The sequence below is a fragment of the Pristiophorus japonicus genome, chromosome 15 (genome assembly GCF_044704955.1).
Source record: "Pristiophorus japonicus isolate sPriJap1 chromosome 15, sPriJap1.hap1, whole genome shotgun sequence".
NCBI classification, from domain to species: Eukaryota; Metazoa; Chordata; class Chondrichthyes; family Pristiophoridae; genus Pristiophorus; species Pristiophorus japonicus.
The window spans coordinates 117,908,878-117,926,977 of NC_091991.1; the positions used below are offsets into that span (position 1 = coordinate 117,908,878).

Consider the following 18,100-nt stretch of genomic DNA (forward strand, 5'->3'; position numbering starts at 1 on the left):
ACTGAGCCTGGTGTTAGGCAGAGAGACTGGGCACTGAGCCTGGTGTTGGGCAGAGAGAGACTGGACACTGAGCCTGTTGTTGGGCAGAGAGAGACTGGACACTGAGCCTGGTGTTGGGCAGAGAGAGACTGGACACTGAGCCTGGTGTTGGGCCGAGAGAGACTGGACACTGAGCCTGGTGTTGGGCAGAGAGAGACTGGACACTGAGCCTGGTGTTAAGCAGAGAGAGTGACTGGACACTGAGCCTGATGTTAGGCAGAGAGAGAGACTTGACATCGAGCCTGGTGTTAGGCAGAGAGAGACTGGATACTGAGCCTGGTGTTCGGCAGAGAGAGAGACTGGACATCGAGCCTGGTGTTGGGCAGGGAGAGACTGGACACTGAGCCTGGTGTTGGGCAGAGAGAGACTGGACATTGAGCCTGGTGTTGGGCAGAAAGAGACTGGACACTGAGCCTGGTGTTGGGCAGAGAGGGACTGGACACTGAGCCTGGTGTTATGCAGAGAGAGAGACTCGACATCGAGCCTGGTGTTAGGCAGAGAGAGACTGGATACTGAGCCTGGTGTTCGGCAGAGAGAGAGACTGGACCTCGAGCCTGGTGTTGGGCAGGGGGAGACTGGACACTGAGCCTGGTGTTGGGCAAATAGAGACTGGGCACTGAGCCTGATGTTGGGCAGAGAGAGACTGGACACTGAGCCTGGTGTTGGGCAGAGAGATACTGGACACTGAGCCTGGTGTTGGGCAGAGAGAGACTGGACACTGAGCCTGGTGTTAGGCAGAGAGACTGGATACTGAGCCTGGTGTTCGGCAGAGAGAGACTGGACACTGAGCCTGGTGTTAAGCAGAGAGAGACTGGACACTGAGCCTGATGCTAGGCAGAGAGAGAGACTTGACATCGAGCCTGGTGTTAGGCAGAGAGAGGCTGGATACTGAGCCTGGTGTTCGGCAGAGAGAGAGACTGGACATCGAGCCTGGTGTTGGGCAGGGAGAGACTGGACACTGAGCCTGGTATTGGGCAGAGAGAGTCTGGACACTGAGCCTGGTGTTAAGCAGTGAGAGACTGGACACTGAGCCTGATGTTAGGCAGAGAGAGACTGGACACTGAGCCTGATGTTAGGCAGAGAGAGAGACTTGACATCGAGCCTGGTGTTGGGCAGAGAGAGACTGGACACTGAGCCTGGTATTGGGCAGAGAGAGTCTGGACACTGAGCCTGGTGTTAAGCAGTGAGAGACTGGACACTGAGCCTGATGTCGGCAGAGAGAGAGACTCGACATCGAGCCTGGTGTTAGGCAGAGAGAGACTGGACACTGAGCCTGGTGTTCAGCAGAGAGAGACTGGACATTGAGCCTGATGTTAGGCAGAGAGAGAGACTCGACATCGAGCCTGGTGTTAGGCACTGAGAGACTGGATACTGAGCCTGGTGTTAGGCAGAGAGAGACTGGACACTGAGCCTGGTGTTAGGTAGACAGAGACTGGACACTGAGCCTGGTGTTAGGCAGAGAGACTGGGCACTGAGCCTGGTGTTAGATAGATAGAGACTGGACACTGAGCCTGGTGTTAGGCAGAGAGACTGGGCACTGAGCCTGGTGTTGGGCAGAGAGAGACTGGACACTGAGCCTGGTGTTGGGCAGAGAGAGGCTGGACACTGAGCCTGGTGTTAAGCAGAGAGAGACTGGACACTGAGCCTAGTGTTGGGCAGAGAGAGACTGGACACTGAGCCTGGTGTTGGCAGAGAGAGACCGGACACTAAGCCTGGTGTTGGGCAGAGAGAGACTGGACACTGAGCCTGATGTTAGGCAGAGACAGAGACTCGACATCGAGCCTGGTGTTAGGCAGAGAGAGACGGGATACTGAGCCTGGTGTTAGGCAGAGAGAGACTGGACACTGAGCCTGGTGTTGGGCAGTGAGAGACTGGACAGTGAGCCTGGTGTTCGGCAGAGAGAGACTGGACTTTGAGCCTGGTGTTTGGCAGAGAGAGACTGGACACTGAGCCTGGTGTTAAGCAGAGAGAGACTGGACATTGAGCCTGATGTTAGGCAGAGAGAGAGACTCGACATCGAGCCTGGTGTTAGGCAGAGAGAGACTGGATACTGAGCCTGGTGTTGGGCAGAGAGAGACTGGACACTGAGCCTGGTGTTAGGTAGACAGAGACTGGACACTGAGCCTGGTGTTAGGCAGAGAGACTGGGCAATGAGCCTGGTGTTAGGCAGAGAGACGGGCACTGAGCCTGGTGTTGGGCAGAGAGAGACTGGACACTGAGCCTAGTGTTGGGTAGAGAGAGACTGGACACTGAGCCTGGTGTTAGGCAGAGAGAGACTGGACACTGAGCCTGGTGTTGGGCAGAGAGAGACTGGACACTGCGCCTGGTGTTGGGCAGAGAGAGACTGGACACTGAGCCTGGTGTTAAGCAGAGAGAGACTGGACACTGAGCCTGATGTTCGGCAGAGGGAGAGACTTGACATCGAGCCTGGTGTTGGGCAGAGAGAGACTTGACACTGAGCCTGGTATTGGGCAGAGAGAGTCTGGACACTGAGCCTGGTGTTAAGCAGTGAGAGACTGGACACTGAGCCTGATGTTAGGCAGAAAGAGAGACTCGACATCGAGCCTGGTGTTAGGCAGAGAGAGACTGGATACTGAGCATGGTGTTGGGCAGAGAAAGACTGGACTTTGAGCCTGGTGTTGGGCAGAGAGAGACTGGACACTGAGCGTGGTGTTAAGCAGAGAGAGACTTGACACTGAGCCTGGTGTTAGGCAGAGAGACTGGGCACTGAGCCTGGTGATGGGCAGAGATAGACTGGACACTGAGCCTGGTGTTGGGCAGAGAGAGACTGGACACTGAGCCTGGTGTTGGGCAGAGAGAGACTGGACACTGAGCCTGGATTTGGGCAGAGAGAGACTGGACACTGAGCCTGGTGTTGGGCAGAGAGAGACTGGACACTGAGCCTGGTGTTGGGCAGAGAGAGACTGGGCACTGAGCCTGGTGTTGGGCAGAGAGAGACTGGACACTGAGCCTGGTGTTAAGCAGAGAGAGACTGGACACTGAGCCTGATGTTAGGCAGAGAGAGAGTCTCGACATCGAGCCTGGTGTTAGGCAGACAGAGACTGGATACTGAGCCTGGTGTTGGGCAGAGAGAGACTGGACACTGAGCCTGGTGTTAAGCGGAGAGAGACTGGACATTGAGCCTGATGTTAGGCAGAGAGAGAGACTTGACATCGAGCCTGGTGTTGGGCAGAGAGAGACTTGACACTGAGCCTGGTATTGGGCAGAGAGAGTCTGGACACTGAGCCTGGTGTTAAGCAGTGAGAGACTGGACACTGAGCCTAATGTTAGGCAGAGAGAGACTGGATACTGAGCCTGGTGTTCAGTAGAGAGAGACTGGACATTGAGCCTGATGTTAGGCAGAGGGAGAGACTTGACATCGAGCCTGGTGTTGAGCACAGAGAGACTTGACACTGAGCCTGGTATTGGGCAGAGAGAGTCTGGACACTGAGCCTGGTGTTAAGCAGTGAGAGACTGGACACTGAGCCTGATGTTAGGCAGAGAGAGAGACTCGACATCGAGCCTGGTGTTAGGCAGAGACAGACTGGATACTGAGCCTGATGTTGGGCAGAGAGAGACTGGACACTGAGCCTGGTGTTCAGCAGAGAGAGACTGGACATTGAGCCTGATGTTCGGCAGAGAGAGAGACTCGACAGCGAGCCTGGTGTTAGGCAGTGAGAGACTGGATACTGAGCCTGGTGTTAGGCAGAGAGAGACTGGACACTGAGCCTGGTGTTAGGCAGAGAGACTGGGCACTGAGCCTGGTGTTAGATAGATAGAGACTGGACACTGAGCCTGGTGTTAGGCAGAGAGACTGGGCACTGAGCCTGGTGTTGGGCAGAGAGAGACTGGACACTGAGCCTGGTGTTGGGCAGAGAGAGGCTGGACACTGAGCCTGGTGTTAAGCAGAGGGAGACTGGACACTGAGCCTAGTGTTGGGCAGAGAGAGACTGGACACTGAGCCTGGTGTTGGCAGAGAGAGACCGGACACTAAGCCTGGTGTTGGGCAGAGAGAGACTGGACACTGAGCCTGATGTTAGGCAGAGACAGAGACTCGACATCGAGCCTGGTGTTAGGCAGACATAGACTGGATACTGAGCCTGGTGTTAGGCAGAGAGAGACTGGACACTGAGCCTGGTGTTAGGCAGAGAGACTGGGCACTGAGCCTGGTGTTAGGTAGACAGAGACTGGACACTGAGCCTGGTGTTAGGCAGAGAGACTGGGCATTGAGCCTGGTGTTAGATAGATAGAGACTGGACACTGAGCCTGGTGTTAGGCAGAGAGAGTGGACACTGAGCCTGGTGTTGGGCACAGAGAGGCTGGACACTGAGCCTGGTGTTAAGCAGAGAGAGACTGGACACTGAGCCTAGTGTTGGGCAGAGAGAGACTGGACACTGAGCCTGGTGTTGGCAGAGAGAGACCGGACACTAAGCCTGGTGTTGTGCAGAGAGAGACTGGACACTGAGCCTGATGTTAGGCAGAGAGAGAGACTCGACATCGAGCCTGGTGTTAGGCAGAGAGAGACGGGATACTGAGCCTGGTGTTAGGCAGAGAGAGACTGGACACTGAGCCTGGTGTTGGGCAGAGAGAGACTGGAACTGAGCCTGGTGTTGGGCAGAGAAAGACTGGACTTTGAGCCTGGTGTTGGGCAGAGAGAGACTGGACACTGAGCGTGGTGTTAAGCAGAGAGAGACTTGACACTGAGCCTGGTGTTAGGCAGAGAGACTGGGCACTGAGCCTGGTGTTGGGCAGAGAGAGACTGGACACTGAGCCTGGTGTTGGGCAGAGAGAGACTGGACACTGAGCCTGGTGTTGGGCAGAGAGAGACTGGACACTGAGCCTGGTGTTGGGCAGAGAGAGACTGGACACTGAGCCTGGTGTTGGGCAGAGAGAGACTGGACACTGAGCCTGGTGTTGGGCAGAGAGAGACTGGGCACTGAGCCTGGTGTTGGGCAGAGAGAGTCTGGACACTGAGCCTGGTGTTAAGCAGAGAGAGACTGGACACTGAGCCTGATGTTAGGCAGAGAGAGAGTCTCGACATCGAGCCTGGTGTTAGGCAGACAGAGACTGGATACTGAGCCTGGTGTTGGGCAGAGAGAGACTGGACACTGAGCCTGGTGTTAAGCGGAGAGAGACTGGACATTGAGCCTGATGTTAGGCAGAGAGAGAGACTTGACATCGAGCCTGGTGTTGGGCAGAGAGAGACTTGACACTGAGCCTGGTATTGGGCTAAGAGAGTCTGGACACTGAGCCTGGTGTTAAGCAGTGAGAGACTGGACACTGAGCCTGATGTTAGGCAGAGAGAGAGACTCGACATCGAGCCTGGTGTTAGGCAGAGAGAGACTGGATACTGAGCCTGGTGTTGGGCAGAGAGAGACTGGACACTGAGCCTGGTGTTCAGCAGAGAGAGACTGGACATTGAGCCTGATGTTAGGCAGAGAGAGAGACTCGACAGCGAGCCTGGTGTTAGGCAGTGAGAGACTGGATACTGAGCCTGGTGTTGGGCAGAGAGAGGCTGGACACTGAGCCTGGTGTTAGGTAGACAGAGACTGGACACTGAGCCTGGTGTTAGGCAGAGAGACTGGGCACTGAGCCTGGTGTTAGGTAGACAGAGACTGGACACTGAGCCTGGTGTTAGGCAGAGAGACTGGGCACTGAGCCTGGTGTTAGATAGATAGAGACTGGACACTGAGCCTGGTGTTAGGCAGAGAGACTGGACACTGAGCCTGGTGTTGGGCACAGAGAGGCTGGACACTGAGCCTGGTGTTGGGCAGAGAGAGACTGGACACTGAGCCTGGTGTTGGGCAGAGAGAGACTGGACACTGAGCCTGGTGTTGGGCAGAGAGAGACTGGACACTGAGCCTGGTGTTAAGCAGAGAGAGTGTCTGGACACTGAGCCTGATGTTAGGCAGAGAGAGAGACTTGATATCGAGCCTGGTGTTAGGCAGAGAGAGACTGGATACTGAGCCTGGTGTTCGGCAGAGAGAGAGACTGGACATCGAGCCTGGTGTTGGGCAGGGAGAGACTGGACACTGAGCCTGGTGTTGGGCAGAGAGAGACTGGACACTGAGCCTGGTGTTGGGCAGAAAGAGACTGGACACTGAGCCTGGTGTTGGGCAGAGAGGGACTGGACACTGAGCCTAGTGTTATGCAGAGAGAGAGACTCGACATCGAGCCTGGTGTTAGGCAGAGAGAGACTGGATACTGAGCCTGGTGTTCGGCAGAGAGAGAGACTGGACCTCGAGCCTGGTGTTGGGCAGGGGGAGACTGGACACTGAGCCTGGTGTTGGGCAGATAGAGACTGGGCACTGAGCCTGATGTTGGGCAGAGAGAGACTGGACACTGAGCCTGGTGTTGGGCAGAGAGCGACTGGACACTGAGCCTGGTGTTGGGCAGAGAGAGACTGGACACTGAGCCTGGTGTTAGGCAGAGAGACTGGATACTGAGCCTGGTGTTCGGCAGAGAGAGACTGGACACTGAGCCGAGTGTTAGGTAGAGAGAGAGACTGGACACTGAGCCTGGTGTTAGGCAGAGAGACTGGACACTGAGCCTGGTGTTAGGTAGAGAGATAGACTGGATACTGAGCCTGGTGTTAGGTAGAGAGAGACTGGACACTGAGCCTGGTGTTAGACAGAGAGACTGGACACTGAGCCTGGTGTTGGGGAACCTCCAATGTTTGATGATAATTATGGATGATGGCTATCCAGAAAGACCTGACAGCTAACCACCTCCCCCTACCATAGCACCCAATTGTTTTATGAGCGTATCCTGCCTGGCTTTTTGCGTTCCCGTGCTATCTGGAACTCTATTTCACACATTGACCGTGCTTTTTGTGCAGAAGAAGTTCCGGTGCTCAGTCCTAAAATTTACTTTTTTGCCAGATTAAACCTTTGTCTCTTTGTTCTACTTCTGCTATTCTTTTTGCAATAATGTTCTGGATTAACCTTTTCAATTCTGTTCGCTATTTTCTATCCCTTTGCGTTGTTGCTTGCTGCTGTACAGTGGTTGGACATGTTGAACGTTCAGTCTACGTTCCCGAAATAACTTTCATCATAAGATGTTTCAATGCCTTTCATGGATTGTATTTGACCCCGAGATGAGCTTCTATCCACATAATAACGCCATCACTGAGACCACCTATTTCTATCTCCGCAACATCGCCCGACTCCGCCCCTGCCTCAGCTCATCTGCTGCTGAAAATCTCTTCCCTGCCTTTGTTACCTCTAGACTTGACTATTCCAACTCACTCCTGGCCGGCCTCCCACGTTCTACCCTACATAAACTTGAAGTCATCCAAAACTCGGCTGCGCGTGTCCTAACTCGCCCCAAGTCCTGTTCACACATCACTCCTGTGCTCACTGACCTATATTGGCTCCCGGTTAAGCAATGCCTTGATTTTAAAATTCTCATCCTTGTTTTCAAATCCATCCATGGCCTCGCCTCTCCCTATCTTTGTAACCTCCTCCAGTGCTACAACCCTCTGTGATATCTACTCTCTTCCAATTCTGGCCAACCTCCAATTGAGCATCCCCGATTTTAATCGCTCCATCATTGGTGGCTTTGCTTTCAGCTACCAAGACCCTAAGCTCTGGAATTCTCTGCCTAAACCTCTTTACCTCCCTTTCCTCCTTTAAGACGCTCCTTAAAACTTACCTCTTTTACCAAGCGTTTGGTCATCTGTTCTAATTTCTCCTTATGTGGCTCGGTGTCAAATTTTGTTTGATAACGCTCCTGGAAAGCACCTTGGTTTGTTTTACCATGTAAAAGGCGCTATATAAATACAAGTTGTTGTTGTGTGTGCTGGCTTTTTCTTTTTGATTTGTGCCGTACTTTGCTCTTGACTGCATTAAATTCACCTGCCATTGTTCTATCCACTTAAATATTTTACTCAACTCATTCTGTAGTTTCTCAGCTGCCTCCTCTGATGCCATTGCCTTTCATAGTTTGGGATCATTGGTAAATGTCTCCACTTTGCATTGGGTTGTTGAATTCCTGCCATTGATGTAAATTAGAAACAGTAGTGGTCCCAGACTGAGCCAAGGATCACCCCACTCGCTCTTCTCCTGCAAGGACTGTGTAGACCCATCTCTTCCCTCTCCCCTAATTTCCCCACAGCCCTGTTGGAAGATATTGCAGACAGTGCTCAGCTTTCTAATTTGGCTCAGATCAGAATTAAACCTGTGCCCGTCCACATTCGGTGACACTGTTCAAATGGCACCCCAGATCTTTTTAAGGAGCAGGTTGAACGGAGATTGATAATTATCAACATATAATAAAAATCAGTTAACATTCTCCTGATGGCTGCAGCCATGTGGAGATTGGGTAAGGGCTGGATTTGGCTTGGCTGTGTTTGGACAGCCTGCTGGCTTTCACTGTTCTGGCTCACATACAGGAATGGGCATTGGAGCAAAGTAGGAGGAGTAGTTAGTCAGTTGCCCAATTCTAGCACATACACCACTAATTGGATAGGCCCCAAGAAATCCTCTGCTACCACACCAGATCTTTCGATTGATCTGAGTACAATCTTCTTGCGATCCTTCATTAAATGCAAACTGTATTGCAAAAGACATTGTTTAAAATAAAAGTTACAAGGAGTCAAAACCAAGTAGTCTGCAGGCTCAGTGGAGTTAGAGGCTCAGGGATAATTGGACCAGGGCATGTTCATGTAATTCAGTCTCCATTTCAAAGTCATATATTCTATCCTTATTTTTCATATTTCCTATGTCCACATTTATAATGGCAACTGCTGTAATTAAAACCTCCCGCTAGAGGGAGCTTTACTCTCTATCTAACCCTTGCTGTCCCTGCCTTGGGAGTGTTTGATGGGACAGTGTTGAGGAAGTTTTACTCGGTATCTAATCCGTGCTGCACCTGCCCTGGGAGTGTTTGATGGGACAGTGTAGAGGGAGCTTTTCTCGCTATCTAACATGTGCTGTACCTGCCCTGGGAGTGTTTGAGGTGATAGAGTAGAGAGAGCTTTACTCTGTATTTAACCCGTGCTGAACCTGTACTGAGAGTGTTTTTAATGGGACAGTGTAGAGGAAGCTTTACTCTACCTACCCGTGCTGTCCTTGCCCTGGGAGTGTTTGATGAGACAGTGTAGAGGAAGCTTTACTCTCTACCTACCTGTGCTGTACCTGCCCTGGGAGTGTTTGAGGTGACAGAGTAGAGAGAGCTTTACTCTGTATCTAACCTGTACTGAACCTGCCCTGGGAGTGGTTGATGCGACAATGTAGGGGGAGCTTTACTCTTTATCTTACTCATACTCTCCATGCCCTGGATGTGTACTAACACTACTCATATTGTTGAGGAAACATAAATAAATATTTTTTCTAAAAGCCTTCTGATTCACAGAATTGTGTCTCAGATGACCTCAATATAATTGCTCCAGCAGTTGTTTGGTTTATGTGAGATAAGTTTGAGTGAGTAGCAAAACCATTTGATTCAACTATTGCAGTATGTTATAAAACCGGCTTCATTAGCGGTGTTTTTTGACACACATTTACATTTACTTGTTTACGGTTCAGTTTTTGAAGGAATTTGTCAGCCAGTCAGAGATTTTACCAAAATACTGCGGATGCTGGAAATCTGAAATGAAAACAGAAAGTGCTGGAAATACTCAGCAGATCTGGCAGCATCTGTGGAGAGAGAAACAGAGTTAACGTTTCAGGTCAATTCTGATGAATTCTGATGCAGGGTCATTGACCTGAAACACTAATTCTGTTTCTCTCCCCACTAATGCTGCCTGACCTGCTTCGTATTTCCGGCATTTTCTGCTTTTATTAGAGTTTTATATGGGGCCGAAATTCAGCCTAACGAAAATGCCTCTTTCTGCTGGAAGGCGGCGGCCACGCAGCGGAGTCCAATGGCCGCCGCTCGCGAAATTCTCCTAGCTGCTTTTTCCCGTGGTTCCCACTTACGCCCCGCTGCTGCTGACCCATCCTAAGTGCGTCATCAAAGCGCGCACCGCTGATCTCCCGCACCTCAACCTAAATTCAGAGGAAAAAATCTTCTGCCCCCGACAGTTTTTTCTTTTAGTACACTATGTTTGCTGTGTATGCGGCATGGCAGTGCGGCGGCCATTCAAGGGGAGGGTGCACTGCCGTGGCCGGCATTTTATTTTTTTTGTCGGCCAACTACTAAGTTGGCGTGACAATTATGCCCCCGGGTTCAGCTGGGCCACCAACAGGCAGCCTGGTAGCCCCTCTTGTGTGCCAGGCCGCTGGCCTGGCCGAAACCCTCCCTGGTGGCCCATTGGACCGAACTAAAAAGATTGCAGAGTTCACAGCGGCCCTCCCCTTTAAGTGAAGGGGAGAGACGTGACGCACAGCTACGCTGATGACTGACAGCGGCGGAGACTCTGTTCCGCCTCCACTTCCGCCCCTCTAATGTGCTCACCGCCGCACTACCACTCCCATTATGACCGACTTCCTGTCTGCTCGAAAAAAAATGACAAAGAGCTGAATTTCGCACAAGAGGCCACCTCATCCCCCGCGGCAGTGATAACACATCAACAGCAGTAGGTGCGACCCGTTTCAGGCGGCGGTGAATTTCTACCCCATAATCAGATCAGGCAGTTCCATAGGTAGTGAAAATTTAAGAATATTATTGCTATTTTGGTTTAGTGCTGTAATAGGAAACTTAGTTATTTTTTGTTAGTTAAGGACTATAAGAACAGGAGGAGGCTGTTCAGGCTCTCGAGCCTGTTCCATGATTCAATTAGATCATGGCTGATTTCAACCTCAACCCCATTTAACCGCCTTATATCCATATATATGATACCCTTTCTTAATAAAAATCTGTTAATCTCAGTCTTAAAAATGTCAACTGAACTTTTGGGGGAGAGAGTGCTAGATTACCTCTACCCTTTGTATGAAGAAGTTCCTCCTGATTTCACTCCTCAATGACCTTCCTCTGATTTTACATTTATGCCCCCTTGTTCTGAATTCTTCCACGAGAGTAAATCCCATTACCATTTTAAACACCTCCATTGTATATCACCTTCAACCTTCTAAAATCAAGGAAATACAAACCAAGTTTATGCAGCTTGTCCTCGGAATTTAACCCTTTAAGCCCTGGTGTCACTCTGATCCTTCTTCTTGTGCTCTTTATTTTGCAGGGGCTGCTTGGAACTCAGGACCTTGGCCATGTGTACTTTGAACCCATCAAAGACAAGCATGGGAATGTGCTGATCGTCACCCTGAGGGAACTGAGCTCATTCCAGAGTCTGGAGAATGTCAGGTGGATTCCCCTGTCCAAGTTCCAGACTCAACGCAAGTCACTCTCACCAGAAGACCCCACGGCACTGGACATCCTGCTGTCGACTCTCCATGTAGGATAATGGTTATAAAACAGGGTTTAAATGTCAGCACACAGCTCAAACAGGCATGAAATAGGCAGGGAGGAGAATTTATTCGTTTGTCGTTATTTGGAATTTCACTTGATTGTAGTCATAGTCAGTCACTCGAAACAAGGATGACTTAATTGTAGTGCAATGTCACTCACTAACCTTTTGTCAAGGGCCATAATCCCAACCAATGCCTGGTTCACGGGTCACACTACTGAGGTCCAGGCCTATGCTTGTGATCCTCTCACGATGAGCTTCTGTGCATCTGTGGACTGCTGATGAGTGGAGACCAGTTAGTTACCTGTCACAGGAAGAAAAATATACTCTAGGACTAGTGATTCTGTCAATCAGTTCTACCTTAGAATCTTTGGGCTGCATTTTCGGGTGCTAATGGTGTGGGGCGGTAAATTTTGTGCCCTATGAAACAGATGGTTTTCGGTTGGGGTGGCCGAACGCAGGTGTTCGACGGAATGATCGGGGACGAAATTCACCCAACACTCAGCTGCAATGATCGGGGGTGCTAAATCAGGTGTTACACACCTGTGCTCGGCCACCCCAACCGAAAACCACCTGTGCATTTTGAGCAGAGCGTGAAAATAGAGGACCAGGAAGGACGCCAGAGAGCACGCCCCTTCTCAGCCATGGCCGCTGAGGCACTGATTCAGGCCTGTTCTTGCCTCTTACTGGAGGAAGGAGGCCCGTGCCAAGAAGTTTTGGAGGATTTGGAGGGAGATTGCACAGGAGATGTCTGCGACAGACACGGTGCCTCGAACTGCGATCCAATGTCGCAAGAAGTTTAATGACCTCAAAGGGGTCGTCGGGGTGAGTACCCTTTATATTAATGCACACCTGCCATGGTTGCAAGATCACTGCTTCACACAATGTAAAGTCTTTGATGGAGCTGGCCCTTCTCTATGTGTTTCAGGCAATGGGTTGGTGAAGCCACCTGAAAGCTGGAAGCTCAAGTCACCAGCCATGTCCTGCGCATTCAGGCAGCACGGATCCTCTTGTCCCGTATTCATTCTCACCCCTTCTCGCACTACCATTTGACTCTTGATATGCGATTGGCAATCGCCACCCTGAGTTGCAATCCTAGGTGGCTCTCATCTCCTCCCAGCCTTCTCACGCAGATTATAATGCACAGCTACTGTACTATTGAAGGCACATGTGCCACACGATGAGCTGCACACTCACTCACACCTTCTTCTTGTTCTTAATGTTGGCGAAATTGGCGCACAGTCACCGGGAGCAGCAGCGCACTAGAGGTGGAGAGCTTGATCTTCAGGACCTCATTGAGGAGGAGCAGCAAGTGTCGGCCCTCAGTGGCCGGCAGCAAAGCAGACCCCCCTATGGGTAGTGACGCTATGTGATTGGCGTTAGCGATTTATGTGAGTTCCTTGACCCCTGATATCAAGTGACCTACCCACTTTACATATAGATGTCCAATGCCACCTTCCTCTTATCTCCCTGCCCCCTCCCCTGCTGCTAACCATACATCTGTTATATACATTGTGCTTACAGATGATCAGCCCCAAGCATGGCAGCCTGCCCCTGAATTGTCAACATCGGGCGACAGGGGGAGATGACGAAGGAGGGAATGACAGTGTGTTTACTGAGCAAGAGACGCCATCAGTCCCACCGAGTGGGAACACCACATCGGTGGAGGAGCCTGAATTTGAAGGGTTTGAGGACTCTGAAACTCCTGGCCCCAGTGGCCTACAGCAACACCCAGCGGGAGGAGAAGCTCGGAGGCCAGCTCCCTGGAGGGTGAGTCGGCCCAGGAGTCCTGCTGAGAGACAGTCAGACGTGGACCTGGACTTGGTGGCTCTGTCCAGGGAGACCACGCAAATGCACCAAGACCTCGTGGCTGCATTGGAGAGGGTCCCGCAGAGCATCGCTGCCTCAAGCATTGCCTGTGCCTCTCAGGAGTCCAACGAGCCCATCCTTGCCCGCTCACAGAGGGAGATGGGCTCAACGAGCGATAGTGGAGTTCCAGAAGGGATGGTGCGTGCCATGATTGACGTGGCAGCAGCAATCTTATCACAGGTCCAAGCCACACAAGAACTTGGTGATGTGATACTGTCAGTGATTGCTGGCATGAACTCGCAGGCTGCTGCATTTCAGGCTCAGTGTACTCTGAGTCAGTCTCAATGTAATGCCATGCACATACTTACTGCTGCCATCCTCTCTGTGTTCCCCACAGTCCGACGAGGAAGTGACAGTGCCAAAGCAGGCCAACAACATCGTGTTCCAGATGCTGACCTTCCGCCCCGTGTGAGTGGCAATGGGCCCCTGGAAATGGAAGGTGCTATCTTTCCTCAAGATGACAGCATTCCCACCACTGCCACTCTGCTTTGCACCTATCGCGATCTGCATCCGAGCCATCACAGATTGCCGCCACTGATGCTGAGGCGCTGGAGTCTGCAGCCAGGCCTTCCAGGCCCAGAGCTGGTCCAGGGTGTCCTGGTTGGTTGTCTGTACTGTCTGCCCAACACACACAGAAGACCTCAAGCAGCCTTGCTGTAGGCACATTGAGGAGGAGCACTAGGTGTAGGGGTGGGAAATGTCAGGCAAAGTCTGAGTGATGACTTTGCCCACCATGGACAGATGTCATCTCAATGTAAATAATGGCTGTAAATATGTAGTTACATTGATACACTCATTGTGCTTGTTGTGTTTGAACAGGACGTTGGGGTTTGTTTTGTTACTTGCTGGGGGAGGGGTTTGGTTCTGTTGGTTGAGGCAACGACGTTGGTGTCATTAGTAAAATGTTACTTTGACTGTTTTGCATTGTCATCTTGTGTATCATTGTAGAGTTTAACGGAAATGTCTCATTATTGTGGCACATAGCACAGTCAGTATTAGCTGCATCCCTCAGCTTCCTCAATTAATGAGAACCGATCCAATATGAGCCGCTGACAAATGGCTCTTGGTCCGCCACCATCACCACGCTGCCTCCTCTGTGGATGGTGCTCTTCTGGTGTGGCTGGCGATTCGGGGCCTCGCCAGGCTGCTGCTCCTCGTCTTCCTCCTACTGAGGTGGGGATGCAATCCCCACTGGCAATGCCTGGCCCCTCATGGTGGCCCAGTTGTGTAGCATGCAGCACACCCCAAAGAATTTCGACACCTGTTGAGGGGAGTATTGAAGGCTACCTCCAGAGCAGTCCAGGCATCAGAAATGCTGCTTGAGCACCCCTATTGTCTGTTCAATGATGTTGCAGGTGGCTGCATGGCTCTCATTGTAGTGATGCTCCGCTTCTATGGTGGGGTTGTGGAGTGGGTCATGAGCCAGGTGGCTAGGCCGTATACTTGGTCCCTAAGCAGCCAGCCGCACCCTTCCTGTGGTGGCCGATACAATCGTGACACATTGGTCTCACGCAGGATGAAAGCATCATATGCGCTCTCTTGATAGCGGGCATTCACTGCGAAGATGCGCTGTGTGTGGTCGCACACCAGCTGCACGTTTAGGGATTGATATCCCTTTTGGTTTCTGAATACTTCTGTATTGTGGAATGGTGCTCGAAGGCTACGTGTGTGCAGGCAATGGTTTTTTAAACCCTCGGGAAACCCGCAATCCTGCCAAACCCACATGCCCGCTCATTCTAGCTGTCCCTGCTCATTGGGAACTTTATGAAGTCCATTCTGCGAGCGTAGAGAGCCTTTGTGATGTGGCAAATGCAGCGATGCGCAGCGTATTGAAAGACGCTGCATATGTCCCCTGCTGCAGCCTAGATGGAGCCGGAAGCATAGAAGGCCAGCGCCACAGTGACCTTCACTGCGATGGGCAGCGTAGTCCTGATGCCGATGTGAGGCTGCAGGTCTGCCTGTAGGAGATGGCACATGTCTGTCAGCATTTCATTTCGGAAGCGTAGTCTTCTCACACACTGCTCCTCAGAGAGCTGGAGGTATGAGCGTTGCTGCCTCTAAACCCATGGTGGGTAAGGCCTCCTGTCCAGATGTGTAAGGTCTCTCCTCATCCGTGGCATGACAAGGCCAACAGCCCTTCTATCTTGACACCGCCTAACAAGAGCATGGAGTAGGAGATGCTGGCGAACTAGTAATGCCCCCATTAAATTATTTCACTGAAGTTGTAAGGACCCTGTAATGCCAATAAATCTGCCGCTTTTAATGACAAAGGTTCATGCAGCGTGCTGTGCGGATACGTCGCACTCAATGTGACCTCCGATTTAGGATCCTCCTCCCTCACTTTAAATACGCCTATTTGACTGTGGAATCGCCGGGTTTTACAGGTGTGACTTGGGGTGGATGTTAAATGCGGTGTTACCACCTAATTTAGAGGCCGGGGCACTAGCGGAACGTTGCACGACGGCTGACATCATGATCTGAATGAAACTACAGAGCGAGGCAGTAATGTTTTGTGCTGCCGCAAAACCGGTCCCGAATTTCCCGGCGGGGCGTTGGAAGCATTTCGATACTCTTTATCGCCCCTCCGGGGCACGATCAGAGGCGCAATCCAACCAAAAATCCAGCCCACAGACTTGCAGAAACGATTTGGAACATGTCCTATTCAGCCAGCTCTGCTACTTTTGTTAACAATAGCATCCCTACAGTTTAAATGTCCTGCTTTTTCTGTATATCCATTAGGATCCTTTCTTTCCAAGTACATATCCCTATCCCTTTTAAATCGCTCAGTTGAATTTGCTTCCAGGCGCTGATTCCATATTTTCGCAATCCATTGTGTGAAGAAGGTTTTTCTGAATTTGCTTTTCACCAGCTTAGCGCTGATGCCTGTATCCTATCCTACATCTAGGCCCGGTCTCCTGTCATTCCTGTCATCTACGTTGGCCCTAAATCCCAGTATATTTTAAATTGAAAATTCTCATCCTAGTGCCATTTCTATCGCCTCAGCCAGCTTTACAAGCTCCTTACACAGGCTAACACACAGGCTGGAGTGTGTTATGCACAGGCTGGAGTGAGTTATACACAGGATGACACACAGGATAGAGTGTGTTGAACAAGGATTATGCTATGGAATTTGTGTCAGAATGCTTAACTCATTCATCTGAATCACCCTCTCAGCTGTTTAAATGCTGGAGTTAACCCATTCATTTTAAATGGATAAACCTTCCAAGACACCAACGGTGGCAGATTCAATTCACAGTCTGTGTTGAGTTACATGATCTCATTTGGGCAGCAGTTGAGATGCTACAATGGCACTGGGACTCTTGATGTTCTTTCTGCAGTCAGCAGATGTTATACGAGGAACAGATTTGTTTTGTGTCCGTTTCACTGATTTTTTAAGACCTGACTAATTGCTTGAAGTCTCCGAATTTGAATGTTGATCCACTGCTTTCTGGAGCCGTGAAACCGCATTCTAGTGTTCTCACCATAAACATGTATCTCAGCTAATCGTAAAAACAGTGACATTCTAATGCAAACATTATGTTGTGATCTTCAGATGATTGATAAGCTGCTGTGACTCAATTGTGACTCCAGAGAGGATGCTACATGTATTGGCCTCAGCCAGCAATGCAATGCAGCCTGTAATTATCAGGAATATCAGCAAGAATGTTGTATTTTCAGGGCTCAGGGTTATTGTAGGCGATATGCTATTCTCATTCTGCTTCTTTTCTCATCAGGAAAAGCTGGCTTACCATAGGAGGAGCAACCAGTCCCTTTCCCCAGGTCTTTATCTTGGTTATCTAAAGCTCTGCAGTTCAGTCGATCAAATTCGAGTCCTTGTCCCTCAGAAGCTACCCAACATCCTGTGTCATATCAAGATACGGAGCAATCACAATGTCTCCAGGTAACAGACGGAAACAGCAACACACAGAATGATATTGGGAGCTGTGAGAAGACACTCTGTAATATTGATCAAATTGTGCTGGTTATTAATCCTTCTTTGTGCAGTAGTAAGCCATACACACCTGAGATGCCAGCTTCCATTCACAGTCTGTGTTGAGTTAGATGATCTCATCTGGGCAGCAATTGTAATGCTACAATGGCCGACAGTTCCCCTGAGATGGGAAAGAGAAACCAGCTAGGGTGCCAGCTCCTGATCATTATCCAACTGCCCCTGCTGGGAAGTGTGTGTGCAGAGGTCAGTGGGGCGTGGACTGCGCTGGACTGTAAAGTCTTTTATAGGTAGACTGTCTCGCTGACACGCACTGACGAGGCTCACACATTACGAACGGGCATTTGGGTATCAGTGTCTAATGCCCATTAGCAAAAACAAGTTTCACTTTAATGCTCACAATTGGAAGTGGACTAAAATAAACCTGACTGAGCAAAGCATCTTAACAAAACAGAACAGTTGAAAAAAAATGGTTTCTTACATAAGAACATAAGAAATAGGGGCAGGAGTAAGCCATACAGCCCCTCGAGCCTGCTCTGCCATTTAATACGATCATGGCTGATCCGATCATGGACTTCCCTGCCCGCTCTCCATAACCCCTTATCCCCTTATCGTTTAAAAAACGGTCTATTTAGATTCGCTCATTCATTTTATATCCAGGCAGAAAATAAACTAACACATATCTAAACCTTCTAGTGCACCTCCTTAAGTGTAACACACTCCTCCCTAATTGTAACACACTTCTCCCTACATGTAACACATTCCTCCCCAGAGGTAACACACTCCTCCCTACATGTACCACACTCCTCCCTACATGTTACACACTCCTCCCCAGAGGTGACACACTCCTCCCTATGGGTGACGCATTCCTATCTGTGTGCAGTACACTCCAAACTATG

General features: G+C 50.5%; 1 protein-coding gene across 1 annotated transcript in view; it reads left to right on the top strand.

Annotated features, from left to right (window-relative positions):
* Positions 1-18,100, top strand: part of LOC139225844 (ankyrin repeat and fibronectin type-III domain-containing protein 1-like) — a 1,527,386-nt gene that overhangs the window by 1,486,731 nt on the left and 22,555 nt on the right. Inside the window, exons 16-17 of the mRNA XM_070856697.1 lie at positions 11,159-11,371; positions 16,987-17,153. Coding sequence (XP_070712798.1) covers positions 11,159-11,371; positions 16,987-17,153 — 380 coding nt within the window. The remainder of the gene's footprint in view (positions 1-11,158; positions 11,372-16,986; positions 17,154-18,100) is intronic.